This window comes from Sus scrofa, chromosome 4, assembly GCF_000003025.6.
Source record: "Sus scrofa isolate TJ Tabasco breed Duroc chromosome 4, Sscrofa11.1, whole genome shotgun sequence".
Taxonomy (NCBI): domain Eukaryota; kingdom Metazoa; phylum Chordata; class Mammalia; order Artiodactyla; family Suidae; genus Sus; species Sus scrofa.
In genome coordinates, this window is record NC_010446.5 from 130,834,181 (window position 1) to 130,854,557 (window position 20,377).

General features: G+C 43.5%; 1 protein-coding gene across 1 annotated transcript in view; it reads left to right on the plus strand.

Moving 5' to 3' along the window:
* Positions 1,115-20,377, plus strand: part of MCOLN3 (mucolipin 3) — a 31,231-nt gene continuing 11,968 nt past the window's right edge. The window contains 8 exon segments of the mRNA XM_021090354.1: positions 1,115-1,430; positions 1,973-2,189; positions 4,112-4,341; positions 10,230-10,323; positions 10,326-10,396; positions 13,350-13,503; positions 14,991-15,075; positions 15,152-15,248. Of these exon segments, the coding sequence (XP_020946013.1) occupies positions 4,114-4,341; positions 10,230-10,323; positions 10,326-10,396; positions 13,350-13,503; positions 14,991-15,075; positions 15,152-15,248 (729 nt within the window). The 5' untranslated portion in view covers positions 1,115-1,430; positions 1,973-2,189; positions 4,112-4,113.

Below are 20,377 nucleotides of genomic sequence, written 5' to 3' on the forward strand. Positions count from 1 at the left end.
ATTCCGCTTTAAGAACAGCATAAAATTCTTGTACCCCATCGCAAGAAAAGATATTCCCATTTATAAATTACCCATGACAGTTATCCTGGTTTAGGATTTTAAAAAGCTTTTATAAAATATCTAAAAGCTCTTGAAATAATTTGGGGAAATGCCCATTATGGAAATGCAGTGACCTTTACAAACTCGCCCATAACCAAAACAACAAGTTCTTGATCTATTCCTGATGAGTAGTCTAAGGTTGAATTTTTTAAAAGATCATGAAGAAAAAAATGATGGTTGGAGATCTACTTTAAAAAAAATTCAGTGACACCTATTAAATATCCATCCAGACAGGTGCATGGACCATTGCAATGAGAATTTTCAGTGGAGAACAGAGACGGGGCTCCACCCCTAACACTGCCTGAACAAGTGGAAATCTGCAGGGGAGGGGTCAGTGAAGGGAAAATCACTAAAGGAAAAGGGCAGGGTTAAGGGGGGTCCTGGCCAAACTGACCTAGCAGGATTCTTGCTGAAAAAAGGCCCGAATGATCAGACTCCAGCTGGGAATAGTGGAAGGTGAGGAAGCTGATCATTAGATGCGACGGGGGAGGCTGGTTCTAGCTAAACTAACTTGGCAAGGTTCTTGCTAAAACTGGGTGTCACAAGGTAGTGCACAGATGAGCCTAGGCGGTTTCAGGAGTCTGAATGAAGTTTGGCCAAGCAAAGCATCTTTACTTCAAGTATTTCGGGTCATACTTCTTTTTAGCTTTCCAGAGCTCTTTCAGGCCTGGCAGCCAGTCTAGAAGAGTCTAGTTAACAATCCACCCATTTCATAGCAATTCTCCCAAACGGGAAGGCCAGGCGAGGGTACAAGGCTCAAGCTTGCCGTATCAACCTTCAAGATTTCCTTTGTTTACGAAAACCAGAACAGCGGGCTTTTAGAGGGGCTGCTCCCTCCCCCAGGCACTCCACACCCCACCTGGCCCTTCACTCCTCTTCAGCCAAGAGATGAAGCTCTGAGCCCAGCGCTCCCACCTCCGGGCTCCACAGCTCCTGAGCAACGCGGGAAGCCGGAGGAGGGGGAAGCGGGTTGTTTAGGGGACGGGGAGGGGAGCGAAGGAGGGAGGCGCCCAGAGGACAGGGACGGCGCCAGCCAGTTCAGAAGGCCTCCTTCGCCCCAGATCCCCGAGGACGGCCCCGGAAAGGGCGTGGAAGGCAGCGGGAGCGCTGCGGGGCAGGGGCAGGTGTTCACAGTGCCATCGACGGGCACTCAGCCGCCGGGCTCGCGTCGGACTCGGGCTGAGCCGAGCCTCCGACGCTTCTAGAGCAGCTGCCCTGCCGCAGCCCCGGCTGCAGAGAAGCTCTGACTCGACTCCCCCATCCCCGCCTCACCCACCACAACGACCTGCTGAGGTCCACCCCGCCCCCCTCCGGCTCCCGCTACCCTGCAGGTGAGCAGAGCTCGGTAGCGCCCTGAGCATCAAGCGGCGTGGGAACTGCGCCAGCGGCGCGCAGGGAGGGTTCGCGAAGTTTCCGGCCCTCAGCGATACCCAGCGGGAGGTCGCCGGGACGGCAGCGCCCTGGAAAGGACGCGAGTGGGAGCGGGGTGCGAGCTGCAGCACTTCGGCCCGGAGCCCGTTCGGCCGCTGGCCCAAGGATAGTGGCGGCGCCCCCGCCCGGGGAGGGACTCCAGCTGCGGCGCCCCCCCACCCCCGGAAGCCACCTGCGGGCGGGGCCAAGCCTGGGAGCCGGGCGGCCGTCCCGTGAGGCCGAGGGTTCGGAGCCCGCCTGCGGATCGCACAGCCCCTAACTGCAACTCTCTAGGAAGCGAAGCCCGGGGGGCTTGGGGGGGGGGGGGGGACGCGGGGCCGAAACCGGGTCCCTGCGCCGAGCGAAAGCAGCCTCCAGCCGGCCTCGGGCCGTGTAAGGACAGTCGTCGTCAACTGGCAGCCTTTTACTATTTGCGCAGTCCCTGGTTTTCTTCAACTTTCAGGCCAGTTAAGCGTCTCCTCGCTGTGCATCAAGACCTGTGCAGCGGGGCGTGGATTCTGAGAGCCCCCACAGGCTCCGCTGGCCGCGTCCCCACCGACCCCGCGACCCGCGCGGCGCCTCGGCTGGGTGCGCAGCGGTGTTGGGGACCCTCGGCAGCCGTTTGGGGTCCGACGGTCGCCGTGTTCAAAGTGCACCCTCGGAAGGGATTCTGTGACGTGGTAAGGCTAAGGTTTGCGGGGAGTTTAGCGGTCAGTCCTAGTGAGAGAAAACTCACTTCCCAGACAGCCTGGTGCTCTGGGCCGAATAAATTACTGTGGTTGGCGCTTTTTTTTGTTCTTCTGTTACACGGCCTGTGGCTAGTTGTTTAAAGTTTAATTTTCCCTGTATCAAAATAGAAAGGGTTGAATGTGACTTCAAATCTATCTTTAACCAGCAGGCTGTGTAATTATTAGCTTCATTATTATACGAATGTTCATATGCGACTTTCGATAACATAAAATCATCTCCCTTATAAATCCTTTAGGTAAAGTCTCTTAAATGCTGGTTAAAATGCACCTTTTTGGAAAAAAGAAAATGTTCTTGAGTGAAAATCGAAAGGGATTAACTTTTTTCCTCTCCCTATGTCTTTAAGAGTCGTTGTACTCAGACTTTGACAGACCTTTTAACTCGTACCTTTTAACAGCCATACTTTCATGAGTTCTGTCATAATTACTTCACGTGGAAGGTACTGCATATGCTATTGTAAATATGTTGTGTGCTCTGTTGACTCAGCAATATCCTAATAAATCTTGTCATTTATCAAGAATTTTAACTTTCTCCATGGGTAGTTTTTATAGCCAGTGTCTATTGTTTGGAGATGTTGGGTTTGCTAAGAATGTTTGTTTCAGAACCAAATGTCAGATTCTGGACTTGGAAAGCACCTAAACAGTGACTTGTAAAATAATTGTATTGATGCAGTTCGAATCCCTTTTCCCCCACCTCAGCGCCCCCCACCTCCCAGGAGACATCATGGTAAAAATATCAAACAGATCCAGCTTTTCTATACTATAAAAAACAAACTCTGCTGTCCCTGGTGGTTTGTGGTATCTTATTTTGAACAAGTTTCCATATTATCAATATTAGTCTGAAAGAAAATCCAAGATAGTTTTTAGCTTCTGGAACCACTTTATCACTTTGGATAAGCTATGAGGACCATAAAATCAGCCCCATCCTTTTCAAAGGGACAGAAAAGGGGGGAGGGGGTTATGAAATGCGTTGAAAAGTAAAATGTACTAAATAAATATAAGGCCTTCAATAAAAAGCTAATACAAGTGATGTGGCTGATTGGGATTTGGACTTAAATTGAGCTGAGTTTCCTTTGCAGACCTTTGCAAATCCGTAAAGCTCACACTGCCTCTAAAGAGCCTTATTGGTGTTTAGGAAGCTATGTCTGCTGGGCTATAAGAGAGTGAGGCTGCTTGCTTAGCGTTAGACTCCGTGCAAGGCTTTATTTGCCTTTTGATTTACTGCTGGTAGGGTAGGTATTCTTAGTACCATGTTGCAGAAGTGAAAACGGAGGCTCACACAGGCTGAGTGACTTTGCCTAAGATCACAGAAATGTCACAGTGTAGAACTAGGGTTAGAAACCAAGCAGGATCATGGTTTTCTATAGCATATCTTTTACCTTTAACTCAGTGGTTTAAAAATATTTTTTGATAATCTGATGAAACTTTTAGTACATCCTTAGGAAAAGAGGCCATATCCATATATCTATGGATAAGAGGCCATATCCATATATCCACCTGCTTTCTGAAGCCTTACCTGTGTGTTCAGGACACTCTGCTCCAATTATATCTGTTACTGTATGAGGTAAAAGGCATATACATACTCTCTATATATGTACATATAGTCTTTTACTAACAGCAGCCCTTGTACTTGGTAATTTTCAATTGGATAAAACTTCTCTGAGTAACCGGAACAAAAAGAAAAATAATGTGCTCTGTTCTAATTGATTCTGTAAACATCAAAATTGCAGTTTAGAATAGTGGTGCTTATTTGAAAGCAGATCCTTTTGGGGGGTTTCTTCAGTTACCCTGCAATAGCAAAGAACATAGATTTTTGCCTTTACTTACAGCTTTTTTTTTTTTTTTTTCTCTCCTAGAAATGGCAGATCCTGAGCCTGTCATAAGTAGCTGCAGCTCTCGTGAAGAGGAAAATCGCTGCACTTTTAACCAGCACACATGTCCCTCTGAGGAGCGTCTATTAGAAGACCAGATGAGGCGAAAACTCAAATTTTTTTTCATGACTCCTTGTGAGAAGTTCTGGACTCGAGGTCGAAAACCATGGAAACTTGCCATGCAAGTTCTAAAAATTGCGATGGTGACTATCCAGGTAAGCATCTCAGATCGAGTTCACCGAAATCTTTTACTAACAAAGAGGCCTATGGACAGTGGTTTATATATATAACCATACATTTATCACGTTGAAGTTATGTACAATAAAGAGCAATAAATAAGGAGACACGCAACCCTAAACCCTCTCTCTTCAATATTGTGAAAGAAAACTAACGTTTTTCCTTCTCATCTTTCATTAAGTTATGATTTTAGTCACATAATTAAATTTTAATGTTTGGCTTTTCCAGTCAAGAAGTTTAGCTGAAAGTTACTAAATCAGCCGTGGAAACTAGCTGGTGCCCGAGCAGAGGATTCTTTTCCTTCCTGGTTAGCTTCCTGAGAATTTCTCTCTCTTCAGAAACTTCAGGATTTCTGTTAAGGCAAAGTCTTTGGATTCGCACATCCTTGTGATCAGGGGAGCCCTGCAGTGCACGTGGAATTCACTAAAAGAGAGTAGTGTGGGCAGGGAAACGGGAGGCTTCGTTTAGGAGATACTGAGTCTCATTTCTTTGGCTTCTTTTTTGGGGTAAACCATATTTTGTGATTCTTAATATATACTTAGATTTACTCTTTTTTTTAAATTTAGATTTACTTTTGTGAAGGTATATTTCCCTGTTAGTGAGAATAAACATCTTTTGTTAAAAGCAAAAGGGCAAAAATAAAAGCAGGTTTTAATAGGAAAAATGAATATGATGGGTGTATTTTAATTAATACTTTCTCTTTTAATTTGGTGAAAAATGCACAAGTAAATAAAAAATTAGTATTCAAAGAGTTTTTTTAAACTCTGAAATTGCTAACTGATTATTAAGAACAAATGCTGGAATCCCTGTTGTTGTGCAATGGAAATGAGTCAGACTAGTATCCATGAGGATGTGGGTTGGATCCCTGGACTCGCTCCAGTGTAGGTTGCAGACACGGCTTGGATCCTGAGTTGCTGTGGCTGTGGCATAGGCTGGCAGCTGTAGCTCCAATTTGACCCCTAGCCTGGGAACTTGCATATGCTGCAGGTGTGGCGCTAAAAAAAAAAAAAAATGCTTAAGATTGCTAGAAGCTAAGACTGTTTCTGCAATCATATGAGGTTGGTGAAATTCTGGCCTATGTTTCTGATGCTAGATATTATGTAAAGGAAACTAACATTCGGGTGACTACCTTGTTTCAGGACATTCTTTCATTTAATTCTAACAACACTCCTATTGGATAAATACTGGTATCTTTCACTTTACAGAATAAGAACTAATGTTTATAGAGTTTTTTGTTTTTTTTTTTAAAGCCACATGACTCCGTGGCAGAATCAAGACTTTAGAGGCAGGTGCTCTCTTTCTCTAATATTTCAGTGTAAAAATGGATGTTCAGGTCTCAGTATAGTATTTGGCAAGTTTGAATTGAAATTTTTCGCTGCCAGGAATAATATAGTGTATCACAATAGTTAAAGTATTTATCTGTGTTTTTTCTGATCAGTAGGCAGGAAAGCCTGTATCAGTTGAAATGAATACTCTTAGAGGGATGGGTACCACTTGTGTGTTTACTGTATTTTAAGCTAAGCATTTTACATCATCGTGTTCAATTCTTAAGACAAGTCAGAGATAGGTACTGGTAGCCCCATTACATAGGTGAGAACACTGAGGCTTAGGTAAAATAACCTGTCATAGTCAGCAACTAGAAGAGTAGAGCTGAGAGTCAAACTCAGATTTTATTTCCTCTGAGATTTATGTTCTTAATTACTCCTAAATCTTTTAGGGAGCTCATCTAACTTTCTTGTGTTTCCTAGGGTGGTCAAGAGGAAAATTAACTAACAATTGAAGATGTTAAGCCTGTTAGTAATAAGCATATACAAGGCATTTAGAGAGTTCCTGTTGTGGCTCAGTGTAGCCAACCTGAGTAGTATCCTGAGGACTTGGGTTTGATCCCTGGCCCGACTCAGTGGGTTAAGGAACCAGTGTTGCCATGAGCGTTGGTGTAGGTTGCAGAGGTTGCTCGGATGCCACGTTGCTGTGTCATAGGCGGCTCTTTGTGTGCTTAGGACCTAGGTCAGTGCTGGCATGTGGATGTACTTTTGTATTTGAATCAATCAGCAAAATGTCTTTGGAAATTCTCTGGAGCCTTTTTGGTCATCAACTTCAATAGATGTAAAATCCTTGGAATATTAAACTATCATCTTTTAAATCAACTAATTAATTAATATTAATTAATTAATTTACACGCTTGTGACGTATGGAAGTCCTCAGGCTAGGGGTGGAATTGGAGCTGCAGCTGCAGGCCTACGCAATAACCACAGCAACACTGGATCTGAGCGGCATCTTCAGCCTATGCTGTGTTTTATGGCAATGCCCGATCCTTAACCCACTGAGTGAGGCCGGAGATCACACCCGTGTCCTCACGCAGACAACATCAGGTCCTTAACCTGCCACAGCTGGAAGTCCTCAAGCTATCCTCTTATTGAAATTTAAGTAGGACACAGCTTAAAGAGGCTTGTCAGAAATGGGGGTCGAGTCAGGTGGAGAATGATGACAAGTGTGCGTATGGGGCCCCCATCTCCAGGGCGGGTGAGAGGGAGTAAGACTGGTCTATATCCCCCCACAGACCCGGATACTCAGGTTAGCATGATAGGGGCTAGAGCTTGGATTTAGTCTGTTAGACTTGGGTTCAGATTTTTTTTTTTTTTTTTTTTTGTCTTTTTAGGGCTACACTTGCGGCATAGGGGTCGAATTAGAGCTGTAGCTGTGGGCCTTCACCACAGCCACAGCAACTTGAGATCTGAGCCAAGTCTGCAACCTATACCTCCGCTCACGGCAACGCCGGATCCTTAACCAATTTGAAGGCCAAGGATTGAACTCGCATCCTCATGGATCCTAGTCAGATTTGTTTCGCTGTGCCACAGCGGGAACTCCGGGTTCAGATTTTGATTATACACTTGCTGCTGATGTGACTTGTAAAAATTATTTAGGTTTTCTGAGTCTCTATGTACTCATCTGTGAAATGGACGTGTTAGGAACTGTACTGTGGGATTAGTGTAAAGAAAGTTACGGAACATAGGTTTTCAGTGTTATTCCCTTTTTTCCATGTAAAACACACATCGCCCCTCACTCTGGGATCTAAGTGGGGGTGTATGTTCTAAACTTACAGTGTGTGTGTGTGTTTGAGAGAGAGAGAGAGAGAAGAAGGGCGGGAAAGGAAGGCAGAGAGAACAACTGAGTTTCATGTAAACTCTGAGGTCGATCCTGCCTGAATATTAAGGATATGTTATGTTAGTCTGCTTTAATTTAGAGATGAGTTGGAAGAATTTCTTTTTTTTTTTTTTTTGCTTTTTAGGGCTGCACCTGAGGCATGGAAGTTCCCAGGCCAGGGGTTGAATCAGAATCAGAGCTATAGCCGCCAGCCTGCACCACAGCCACAGCAACGTGGGATCTGAGCTGCATCTGCGACCTACATCACAACTCTAGGCAACACTGGATCCTTAACCCACAGAGCGAGGCCAGGGGTTGAACCCACAGTCTCATGGTTCGGATTCATTTCCGCTGTGCCACGATGGGAACTCTGGAAGAATTTTTTACTTTTGGCCTTACTATCACAGTTTTGGTAGTTCAACCCAGGACGATAGTTTGATTATAGGACTTATGTAAGATGTTTCTGACATTTTATTGTACACCCGCCTCAAGACCCTGGCGTCCTGCAGAATCCAATATGAGCTCTTCCACTGACTGTTCAAGCCCCTGCAGCGTCTGACTCCAGTTTTTCTGCTCACATTTTTGCTTTCACTGTTTCTCTAATCGAATTATGCCGATGTCCTCTCTGGCCCTCAAAGTGCTAAGTTCCACTTGCCCTTCTGAGCCGTCCCCCATGCTCCTCAAAGGTCCCCTGCCCAAACCATGCGCATACTTCAGGGTTTCAGGATTTCCTCCTTAGAGAAATCTTACTTCCTTAGTCAAAGTCACCTTGCTTCTCCGAACGAAAGAACTCCTAAAGGACTTCTGTGAACTCCTAAAGCTTTTTCTTGGTGAGGACAGTGTCATAACTGACATCATGCCAGGAAATAAATGTTGAAAACATGCGAGGTCGCTTTCTTTTGTTTTAAAACTGAAAACCCACCTTATGTTTAAGGACAAATTAATTCACAGCTGCCAAAAGTTTAATTTCTATCGAATATATTCAAGATAGACATTGAATCTTTTTTAAAAAAAATTAAAGTATAGTTAATTTATAATGTGTTTCTGGTTTACGGCAAAGCAGTTCAGTTTTATATACACACATGTGTACATATAAATACATATTTATATTGTTTTTCATATTCTTTTCCCTTATAGGATATTATGAAGTATTGAGTATAATTCTCTATGCTGTTCAGTAGACCCTTGTTCTCTGTTTTATGCACTCTTTTTAAAAATATATTATTTTCCATCAAGGTCTATCCCAGGAGATTGGATACAGTTCCTGTGCTGTACAGTAGGCCCTTATTGTCCATCTATTCTAAATGCAATAATTTGCATCTACTAAACCCATACTCCTAGTCCATCCCTCAGTTTCTATTTTATTTTTATTTATTTATTTATTTTTTTTTTGGGTCTTTTTGCTATTTCTTGGGCTGCTCCCACGGCATATGGAGGTTCCCAGGCTAGGGGTCAAATCGGAGTGTAGCCGCTGGCCTACTCCAGAGCCACAGCAACATGGGATCCGAGCCAGGTCTGCAACCTACACCACAGCTCACGGCAACGCCGGATCGTTAACCCACTGAGCAAGGGCAGGGATCGAACCCACAACCTCATGGTTCCTAGTCAGATTCGTTAACCACTGCGCCACGACGGGAACTCCTGTTATCTATTTTATATATAAATAGACACATAAAAACATATATGGTTTAGTTTGTATCTACTACTTCCAGACTCCAACTTATCCTCCCCTCCCCTTGGGTAAATTTGTTTTCTGTGTCTGTAAGTCTGTTTCTGTTTTGTAAATAAGCTCATTCGTATCTTTTTTGTTGTTGTTGTTGTTGTTGTTGTTGTTGCTATTTCTTGGGCTGCTCCCGTGGCATATGGAGGTTCCCAGGCTAGGGGTTGAATCGGAGCTGTAGCCACCGGCCTACACCAGAGCCACAGCAACGCGGGATCCGAGCTGTGTCTGCAACCTACACCACAGCTCACAGCAACGCCGGATCGTTAACCCACTGAGCAAGGGCAGGGACCGAACCCGCAACCTCATGGTTCCTAGTCGGATTCGTTAACCACTGCGCCACGACGGGAACACCCTGTATCATTTTTTTAAATTTCGCATATAAGTGATATCATATGACATTTATCTTTGTCTGGCTCACTTCACTTAGCATGAGAGCCTGTAGGTCCATCCATGTTGCCGCAAATGGCATTATTTTATTCTTTTTATGGTTGTGTAGTTTTCCATTATATATGTATGTAACATACATGTATACATACAATGTACATATGAACATATATATATGCATATACCACATTGTTTTTATCCATTCATCTGTCAATGGACATTTAGGTTGCTTCATGTCTTGGCTAGTTAGAGATTGAATCTTTTTTTTTTTTTTTTTTTTTTGTCTTTTTGCTATTTCTTTGGGCCGCTTCCGCAGCATATGGAGGTTCCCAGGCTAGGGGTCTAATAGGAGTTGTAGCCAGAGCCACAGCAACATGGGATCCGAGCCGCGTCTGCAACCTACACCACAGCTCATGGCCACGCCGGATCGTTAACCCACTGAGCAAGGGCAGGGACCGAACCCGCAACCTCATGGTTCCTAGTCGGATTTGTTAACCACTGCACCACAACGGGAACTCCGAGATTGAATCTTGAATAGATAAATTGATTTATTATATGGAGAACTTCTATTTCATCACTTTTTTACCCTCTTACTTTTCCTTTTTTTCTTTTAAGCTGATCTTTTTCGGGCTAAGTAACCAGATGGTGGTAGCTTTCAAGGAAGAGAACACGATAGCATTTAAACACCTCTTTCTAAAGGGCTATGTGGACAGATGGATGACACATATGCCGTGTACACCCAAAGCGACGTATACGATCGGATCGTCTTCGCAGTGAACCAGGTAAATCAAGTGTGTGCATACTTTTTGGGGGGAGAAAAATTCGACCAGAGAATTGTTGCCAGTATACATAATAGAAACTGACATTCAAGTGTACAAGGGTGAACTTTAAAATGAAATATATAAATGTCATGTATAAAACCCTTAATTTTTTGTATTGCCGACAGCCTTTTACAAAAGTAGAAGTTAAGAGAGGCTTTTGTTTAGTAATAGAGAGACAGAAACTTCAAAGTCTTAATTAAACCAGTCAGAGCGAGGGCTTGGCATGAGAACCTCTAAGATTTCAAAGGATCCGCCGTGACCCTGGTTGTAAGTAGTCATTAAGTCTTCAGAGTTTACACTTTCAGAGGTTCTTCACAAATAATGAGAATATTGACTTTGTAGAGTATGTAGTAACCGAGACCTGAAAGTTCATTTAAAAAATAAGGGTTTATGTCATCTGTGACAATGATTTTATTGTAACATTGATTAACTCCCCCCCAAAGGAAGCTTGTTCATACAGATGAGTCAAATTCTATTCTGAGTTTCTAATCAATTTGTTTTTGCTACAAACAGTACTTTCTCAAGTCTGAAAATTCGTATCTTGTGGGAATTGTTGGAAGCTTTCTTAAAGTCAGTTCTTCCAACTGGGTTAGTCTGCAAACAACATTTCAAAATTATCAAAACCCTTCTTCAAAAAATTGTTATAGTGTAATTGTTGCTCTTCATTATGTAGAAACAAACTATGCACAGTGAGATAAAATACATGTTTATGACACTAAGGCTTTCTGATAGCATTCAGTTTTCGAAAATAGGCCAGGAATCTACAGTAATTGAAGTAAGCTGCATACGTTGTTAATAATGTCTTGCAATTTGTAAAGGAAAAAATAGTGTAATGATGGAAATATTCAGCTTTGAGATTCTTGTTTTAAGTTTACTAAGTTTATCTAAAGCTACTCTGAACCTAGTTGGTGGTTTGCTAGGAGAGGTGGGTAGAAACAAGAAGTAAACAGTTCATTGAATTTCTCCTGAAACGTTTTTACCTTAACTGTAAGCCTAAAAGCAATTTTAAAACTACAGTATTTGCCATTCAGGCCATTCCGCTGATCATATTTCTGGGTTCTTTGCAGAATTGCATGTGGATCCCTGCGCTAGTGTACAGGTAGTAACATTAATTGGGGTGGGGTTTACTTAAGACACATCATTCCCCACCAACCTCCAGGCACTGTTAGGCACTTTAAACTGAAGGTAAAAATATCTTCTGTGCCTTATGCTGCTACCTGAAAACTGCGTTTAACTCTGTGGGTGTGAAACAAAAGACACAGCCAAGCCAAAGATCAGGAGAAGGAGGAATTTGTTACCCACAGCCAAGTAAGGGGGGCAGCGGGGATCTTTACCAAGGCAGTGTCCCCCCAACAGCAAAATTGGGGAGGGTTTTTTTGGCTTTTTAGGGCAGCTCCGAGGCATATGGAGGTTCCCAGGCTAGGGGTCGAATCGGAGCTGTAGCTGCAGGGCCACACCACAGCTCGTGGCATCGCTGGATCCCCGACCCTGCGTCCCCGATCTCTGATCCCTGAATGAGGCCAGGGATGGAACCTGCATCCTCATGGATTCTAGTTGGATTCATTTCTGCTGAGCCACAACGAGAACTCTGGGGAGGTTTTAGGCTAAGGGTCCGTGCATAGTCCCAAAGGAGCTTGGCCCAAGTTTTAGCTGATTGAAGCCAGGAGGGTCAGAGAAGGTCAGCAGCATCACCCTTGGGCTCCAGTTGATCTGGTGGCTCAGTCTTCTGGCTGATCTTTACCACGGACCCAGCGGGGAGTCCTTGCAACTGAATTTTGTCTTTGCTATTGCTATTCCTCTTCTCTGATAACAGTCATCGGTTTCTGCATTCCTTTGTTCCTTTAAGGCCTGAACTCCTGAGACTTGCTCAAAGATCAACATTGTGACCAGGCTTAGATCACAAAATGTCTTAGGCCAAGAATGGCTTCTCTTGTGCCAAGAAAGCCCTGCCTGATTCTCTTTCTTTGGGGACTCCTACCCTTTCTGCTTACAATTCTGTTCTCAGGGCTGCAGTTAAGCGCAGTGGCCTTGATAAATTCCTTGCTCTGCGGAATTTATTCTAATGGAGAGGTGGATTTGAAAGAAGTTTAACCCAAATAATTTGATTTCCAACAGTGATGAGTGCTCTGAAAAAAGTTAAGTAGCATAAAATATAAATAGTGGCCTCAGGATGGCCAGAAAACGCCTCTCTAGGGGCTTGAAGTCTGGGGAAGAGTATTTCAGGCTGAAGGAGTGGAAACAGCAAAGGACATGGAGGCTGGACAATATGGGTATGTTTAAGGCAAGTGTGCAAAGGAGTGAGGGGAAGGCTGGAGGTGGAGCTAGTCTTTCAGGGCTTAACAGGCCCTGGCAAAGGGCTTTGGAGTTGATTCTGAGCAACAGGAAGCCATGGGAGGGCTTTCAGTAGGGGACTCTTGCTATAAAGTGAGTAAACTGTATTCTTGCCAAGATGATTTTTAAAATACTATTTTTTTTTTGGTAAAAAGTTTGGCTGGTTCACCCGGAACAATGGTATTCCACTTCTTGTATTATAGTAAAGCAGAACTCTGACCTTGTGGGAAACACAATTTGTATCCACACTAAATGTAAAAGTCAGTCCCTAACACAGTTCTTCAAAAAAGGAAAGATCCTTGGAGGTTATATGGCTTAAGCCTTTAATTTTGCAGATAAGAAAGCAGAGGCTCAGAAAGTTTGTGACTTGCTCAAGGTCACAGAGATGAACTTGAACCCAGAACTCTAATTACTCTGCCATCCTGCCCTCAGTAGCCTGTCACTTATTCTCACATTGGTGTGCAGGTCTCCACCTGGACCGGAGGCGGAAAACGACACAGTTTCAAAGGCAGGCAGGCAGGGAGGGGGGTCTGGGCTTCACTTCCCATGGCTAGCTGCTCCTGTTTTCTCTTGTCGGTTGAAGTACTTGCAGCTACGCAGCATCTCGGTTGGGAACCACGCTTACGAGAACAAGGGCGCGGAGCAGTCGGCCATGGCGATCTGTTGGCACTTCTACAAGCAAGGAAACATCTGTCCTGGAAATGACACCTTTGACGTTGATCCAGAAGTAAAAACTGGTGATGTCCTTCTATAAGCTACAACTTCCTTTTTGAATGCCTTGATTTATACTTAAAATCAGCAATTTCACCTCTGAAAACATTGATTTGGTCTGTGCTATTAGGTCATAGTAAGAACTATGTCAGAGTTATCATGTGTCAGGTACTTCACTGTAACTCATGGTTCTTAAGGAAAAACACCAAAAACAAAGAGGTACGTTTATTATTATCCTCATTTCATAAAGGACTGGAGGGTAAGTGATCTGCTCAAGGCAGGGCGGGTAAGAGGCGGTGCTGAAATGTGACCCACGCTGTGCTCTTAGCCACCGTATTCCACTGCCTCTCAATCTGGATAAGCCAGTTAAATAGACAGATATTGCCCTTATAAAGCAGTATGCTGGCAAATTATTATTATTATTATTTGGTCATTTTAAGGTCCGCACCCGTGGCATATGGAGGTTCCCAGCCTAGGGGTCTAATCAGAGCTACAGCTGCCAGCCTACACCACAGCCACAGCAATGCCAGATCCAAGCCATGGCTGCAAACTACACCATAGCTCATGGCGATGCCAGATCCTTAACCCACTGAGCGAGGCCAGGGATCGAACCCAAGTCCTTGTGGATACTAGTCGGGTTTGTCGTCACTGAGCCACAACGGGAGCTCTGCAGATTCTTGATGTATATGAAACTCTGTCCCCTCAATAGCATTTCATGTTCACTGTCTTTGCAGATAAGGTGGGACACCCAAACTTAGAATTGCATGGCTTACTCTTTCTTTTTATTTTTTGGCCATGCCCATAGCATGTGGAAGTTCCCTGGGACAGGGATCAAACCCGCACCACAGTGACCTGAGCCACAGCAGTGACAATGCCAGGTGCTTAACCTGTTGTGCCATGAGGGAACTCGCAAGCACGTGTATTCTTATTAGCGAAGTTCTATTTGCAGTTTGTACCTAAAACATTAGCTTAGGTCATTGAGTTTAAAAACAAGTAAGTACCTTTAACACTAGCCTCTGGAAAATGTTCTTTAAGAGGAATAGTAAAGGATTATGGTACCGAATAGTGACACTCAAGATATGCTGCCTTCCTTTTTAAAAAGGTGTTTATGAGGAGAGATTGTCAACACATAATATTCTAAAAATAGGTCCTTTAAACAAAATTTTGTCTTAGACACGGCAGGTGCTTCAAATCTATGCTTAGGATACAAAAAGGGAGAGAGCCTCCAAGTTTAGGCGTAAAAGACAGAAAGGAAGATAGCACCCTGCAGAGGATAGTGTGGGGAGCTCAGGTCTGTCTCTACCCCACCCACTCCAGAAACGTGTGTAGTCACTTGTGTATTAATAACAAGGGAGTCCCTGTAACTACGTGGTGCGGGTGAGTAACTTTAAAAATCTGAATTCAGAAAAAGCCCAGAATCTGAATATCTAGGCTTAAATATATGATCCTTTCAAGATGCAGTTTCTGTATGTATTTGAGGTGCTATATCGTGTTTCATTCCTTTCTGTGGCAGAATGTTTCTTTGTTGAGCCGGATGAAGCTGTTGACACTGGAACACTGGAGGAGAATAAGCTCAACTTAACCCTTGACTTTCACAGGTGAGGGCGGCAGATGGGAGTGCAACTCATGTTTGTGTGTCTGTGTTTTACTGCCCCAGAATCTCCTGTTTTCCAGACTCCTAACGGTGGAGCTGCAGTTTAAACTCAAGGCCATTAATCTGCAGACGATTCGCCATCACGAACTCCCTGACTGTTATGACTTCACCCTGACCGTAAGTGTGGGCTGGGCTGGGTTTAGGTCCTGTCTGGAGAAAAAGAGCTGTATCTCCATAGATGTCTCATCACTTGTATGCGTGCACAGACTGTGTCCCCGTCCCACTCACACGCACAGGGAAGCACTGGTTCAGCTTTTGCTCTGGTTCGTCGTACACTAGTCCCTTATCTGCGTTTTCACTTCCTGAGGATTTAGTTACCTGGTCAACCTCTGTCTGAGGCTATTAAGTGGAAAATTCTGGAAATAAATTGGTAAATTTTCAAGTGCATGTCGTTCTGCGGAGCATAAATGAAAACTCCCGCTGTCCCACTCTGACCCTCCCCGGATGGGACTCATCCGCATTCGTCTCATCCCCCACCTCAGTTATCAGATCATTTGTCCCGGGCTCGAGGAGCTTATGTGCAGGTCACCCTTAGTTTACTCAAGAGTGGCCCCAAAGCACCCAGGTGGTGAGGTGGCAATTCTGATATGCCAGAGGATTCCTTCAAGCGAAAGTGTGGAAGTTCTCAACTTAATAAGGAAGGAAAAAATGTATGTTAAGGTTGCTAAATCTACAGTAAGAACAAATAATCTATCCATGATAATTATGAAGAAGGCAAAAGAAATCTGTGCTAGTTTTGCTGTTTCACCTCAAACTGCAAAGATTATGGCCACAGCATGTGGTCAGTACTTAGTTAAGATGGAAAAGGCATTGAATTTGCATAAGACGGTTTGAGAGGCCACGTTCCTGTAACTTCTACTATAGTATATTGTTGCAATTGTTCTATTACTAGTTATTGATGTTAATCTCTTACTGTGCCTAATTTATAAATTAAATTTTGTCATAGGTATGTGCATATGAATAGAAAAAAATAGTATATGTATAGGTTCAGGTATGATCGGGGTTTCAGACATCCACTCATCCACTCAAGGTCTTGGAATACACACTCTGTGGAGAAGGGGGGGGCCACTATACCAACTTGTTTACTTGTTAGTTATCTGTCTTCTGTGTCTCAATGTAAGTTCTCTGAGGGCAGGCACCTTGTCTCCTTCAGCACTCTGTTTTCAGTACCAAGAATAGTTCCTGGCACAGAGGAGGGGTTCAAATGCAAAAGGAACAGAGGTTTGTGGGTTCTGTATGGTCAGCTCTTAGCAGGTGGTGGCTGTCGGCTTCAGGTCATGGCCCAGGGCTCTAGCTGCTGAGTTTCCTTGCTATGGATGTTTGCAGATCTTGGCTTATTACTCATAGTGCCTCCTTACCTGACAAAATTGCTGTCGAGATAGAAGATAACAGATATGAAGATCTAACAAAGTATCAGATATGTAGTAGATGTTAGATTCATTCAACTTTTTTTTTTTTTTTTTTTTTTTTTTTTTGGGTTTTAGGGCTGCACCTGTGGCATATGGAAGTTCCCAGGCCAGGGGTCAAATCAGAGCTACAGCTGCCAGCCTGCACCACAGCCACAGCAATGCAGGATCTGAGCCGCATCTGCTTGGATCGTGGTATACCACAGCTCATGGCAACACCAAATCCCTGACCCACTGAACGAGGCCAGGGATGGAACCTGTATCCTCTTGGATGCTAGTAGAACTCGTTTCTGCTGTGCCACAATGGGAACGCCTAAACAGCTGTTTATTAAGTCTGTCCTGTGTGTGTCCAGTTGGATTTATAATGTAAAAGAAGTGCATTAGCGTTCGTTCGTACAGCTGGATGAATTTTGCATCCTGTCTTTTGAAGCTCTTTATTAGGTATGTAAACATGTAGGATTCCTGTGTTCACTTGAACTGACTCTTATCAGTATGAACTAGCACACTCTTTAACCCTGGTTATATTCTTTGTGCAAAAATTTACTTTGCTAGTAACATAGCCTTTCCAGCTTTCTTTAGATTACTGTTAGCATGGCATATCTTTATCCAGCCTTTTAAGCTTATTTGTGCCTTATATTTACAGGGGCTTCTTGTTAGGCAACATGTAGTTCTTTTGCCTTTTTATCCAACCCAAAAGTCTTTACCTTGTGATTAAGGGATTTCCATAACTCAAAGTGCATGTGATTGGTAATATGGTTTTCCTCTTTTTCTGCCTTCTTTTGGATTAATTAAGTATTTTTTTAGGATTCTGTTCGAGTGCACATGTTAGCTTATTGGCTAATACACTTTGCTGTAGGCTCATGGTACACGTGTATAACTACACGTACAGCATGAAAACCTAAGAGCAACATGTTTCTGTTTCTCCCGTCTTGGCTTTCATGTCATGGTTGTCATACAGTTTACTTCCAGATATAAACTGGAACAATGCATTTTACTATTTTCGCTTTAAACAGTCAGATATCTTTTACAGCAACTTAAATAATTGAATGTGTTTATATCTGCCCATGTAGTTCCATCCCCAGTGCGCTTCTCTCTTTTGTGTAGTTCCTGGTTCCCATCGGGTGCCCTTTAACTTCTACACAAAGGGCCTCCTTTAGCGTTTCTTATAACACAGGTCTGTTGGATAAAAAGTTCTTTCAGCTTCTGTATGTCTGAAAAACCTTTTTTTTTTTTTTTTTTTTTTTTTTTTGTCTTTTGCCTTTTTTTAGTACCACACCTGAGGCATATGGAGGTTCCCAGGCTAGGGGTCTAATCAGAGCTGTTGCCATGGGCCTACGCCAGAGCCACAGCAATGCCAGATCTGAGCTGTGTCTGTGGCCTACACCACAGCTTAACAGCAATGCCGGATTCTTAACCCACTAAGTGAGGTCAGGGATCAAACCGAAACTTCATGGTTCCTAGTTGGATTCTTTTCTGCTGCACCATGACGGGAACTCCTGAAAAACCATTTCACCTCTTTTTCTTTTCCTTCCTTCCTTCCTTCCTTCCTTCCTTGCGCAACCACAGCATGTGGAAGTTCTCAAGTCAAGGATCAAATCTGAGCCATAGGAGTTCCCGTCGTGGCGCAGTGGTTAACGAATCCAACTAGGAACCATGAGGTTGCGGGTTTGATCCCTGGCCTTGCTCAGTGGGTTAAACGATCCGGCGTTGCCGTGAGCTGTGGTGTAGGTTGCATACGCGGCTCGGATCCCACGTTGCTGTGGCTCTGGCGTAGGCCAGTGGCTACAGCTCTGATTCGACCCCTGGCCTGGGAACCTCCATATGCCGCGGGAGCGGCCCAAGAAATAGCAAAAAAAAAAAAAAAAAAAAAATCTGAGCCATAGCTGCAACCTACACCACAGCTGGGGCAATATCAGATCCTTAACCCACTGTGCCACAGGGGAACTCTTCACCTTCATTAAAAAAAAAAAAAAAAATAGTTCCGAGTTCCTGTAGTGGCTCAGTGGCTAACGAATCCAACTAGGAACCATGTGGTTGTGGGTTCAGTCCCTGGCCTCACTCAGTGGGTTGAGGATCCAGCATGGCTGTGAGCTGTGGTGTAGGTCACAGACGTGGCTCGGATTTGGCAAGTTGCAGTGGCTGTGGTGTAGGCTGCAGCTACAGCTCTGATTAGACCTCTAGCCTGGGAACCTCCATATGCCATGGGTGCGGCCCTAGAAAAGACAAAAAGACCAAAAAAAAAAAAAAAAAGTTCACTAGGTATAGAATTCTAGGTTGACTGTTTTTCCCTCAGTACTTTAAAGACGTTGCTCTTTTAGTTGTATTATTTGTGAGAAATCTATTGTCTTCCTCATCTTTGTTCTTCTGGTTGGGATGTATCTGCCTCCCTTTGGCTGCTGGAAATTTTTTTTCTCTTTAGCTCTGATTTTAATGATTTGATTGTGATATACTTTGATGTAGTTTTCCTCATGTTTCTTGTATTTGGGGTCCATTGAATATCTTGGGCCTATGGGGTTTAGTTTTCATTATATTTGACATTGACTCAGTATTATTTCTTCAAATATTTTTCTTTTTCTTTCCTCCCACGTTTCATAGATTCTAATAATATGTGTATTTGGGCATGTAAAGTTGTCCCATAGCTCTTGATTTTCTTTTATTTTCAGTCTTTTTTTTTCTTTTCTTATTTTGGGTAGTTTTATTGCTGTGTCTTCAAATTAACCAATCTTCTTTCTTTTCTCTACTGTCTGTTGTTAATTAAATCCAGTGTTTTTTCTTTTTCATTTTTTTTATGTCTTTTTTTTTAAGGACCATACCCATGGCAAGTGGAAGTTCCCAGGTGAGGGGTTGAATCAGAGCCACAGCTGCTGGCCTGTGCTACAGACACAACAATGCCAGATCTGAGCTGAATCTTCAACCTACACCATATCTTGCAGCAATGCCAGATTCTTAACCCACTGAGCAAGGCCAGAGATCGAACCTGTATCCTCATGGATACTAGTTGGGTTCTTAACTCGCTGAGCCACAATGGGAACTCCTTTTTTTCATTTGAAGAAGTCAACTTCTTCTAAACCTTACTTAGATATGATTGACATTAAGTGAAAGTTTATTTATTCAACAGATATTTAATGAGCCCCTTACTGTTTGTAAGAAGTTGAAGCTCTTTGTGTGGTGAAAAGCATGGTTTCTCCTTGGCAAGGATTTCTGACTCATTCGAGTGATCCTGAGCATCTTCTTCTCGTGAGGCTCAGGCTGGGCCCCTCAGCAACTGTGGACATGGGCAGACACTAACATTGCCCTTGGTTGCTTGTCAAGGGAAGAAACTTGCAGTTGAACGTGAGGATAAACAGAGTAACTAGACTTATTGGGTATTTGAAATCTTATATCTGAAGTAGATCTGATTACCCCACATGAAGAATCTTATAAAACTCATTTAAATGACAGACTTTAACAGAATTTTTTTTCCTTATGGACTTGAGAGAAGAGGACCAAAACAAAAACAAAAAAAAAGAGACTAATCTTCATACCTTGCCTCTCTGTTTCTGCAAGGAGAACATGAAGGGAGCTAGAAGGGAAGACAGTGGAAGAAGCGTGAAAGGTGTCCAGCATGGCTTTGCCCCTTTGATGCCTGATGTCCTGAAACAGTTACCGTTGAAGCCAGACCTGGCTTTTGTTTCCCTATGACCACACCCTTTGTAATACCTGAAGAAATCTAGTCCCGGAAGGAAAATTGAAAGATCTCCACCTAAAATGTTTCAAGACAGAAATGATGAGCCCCTGTCTGAGTATGACTTCAAAGAGCATTAAAAATCTATGCCTATCTGAGGCCTTGCTGGAAGGTGG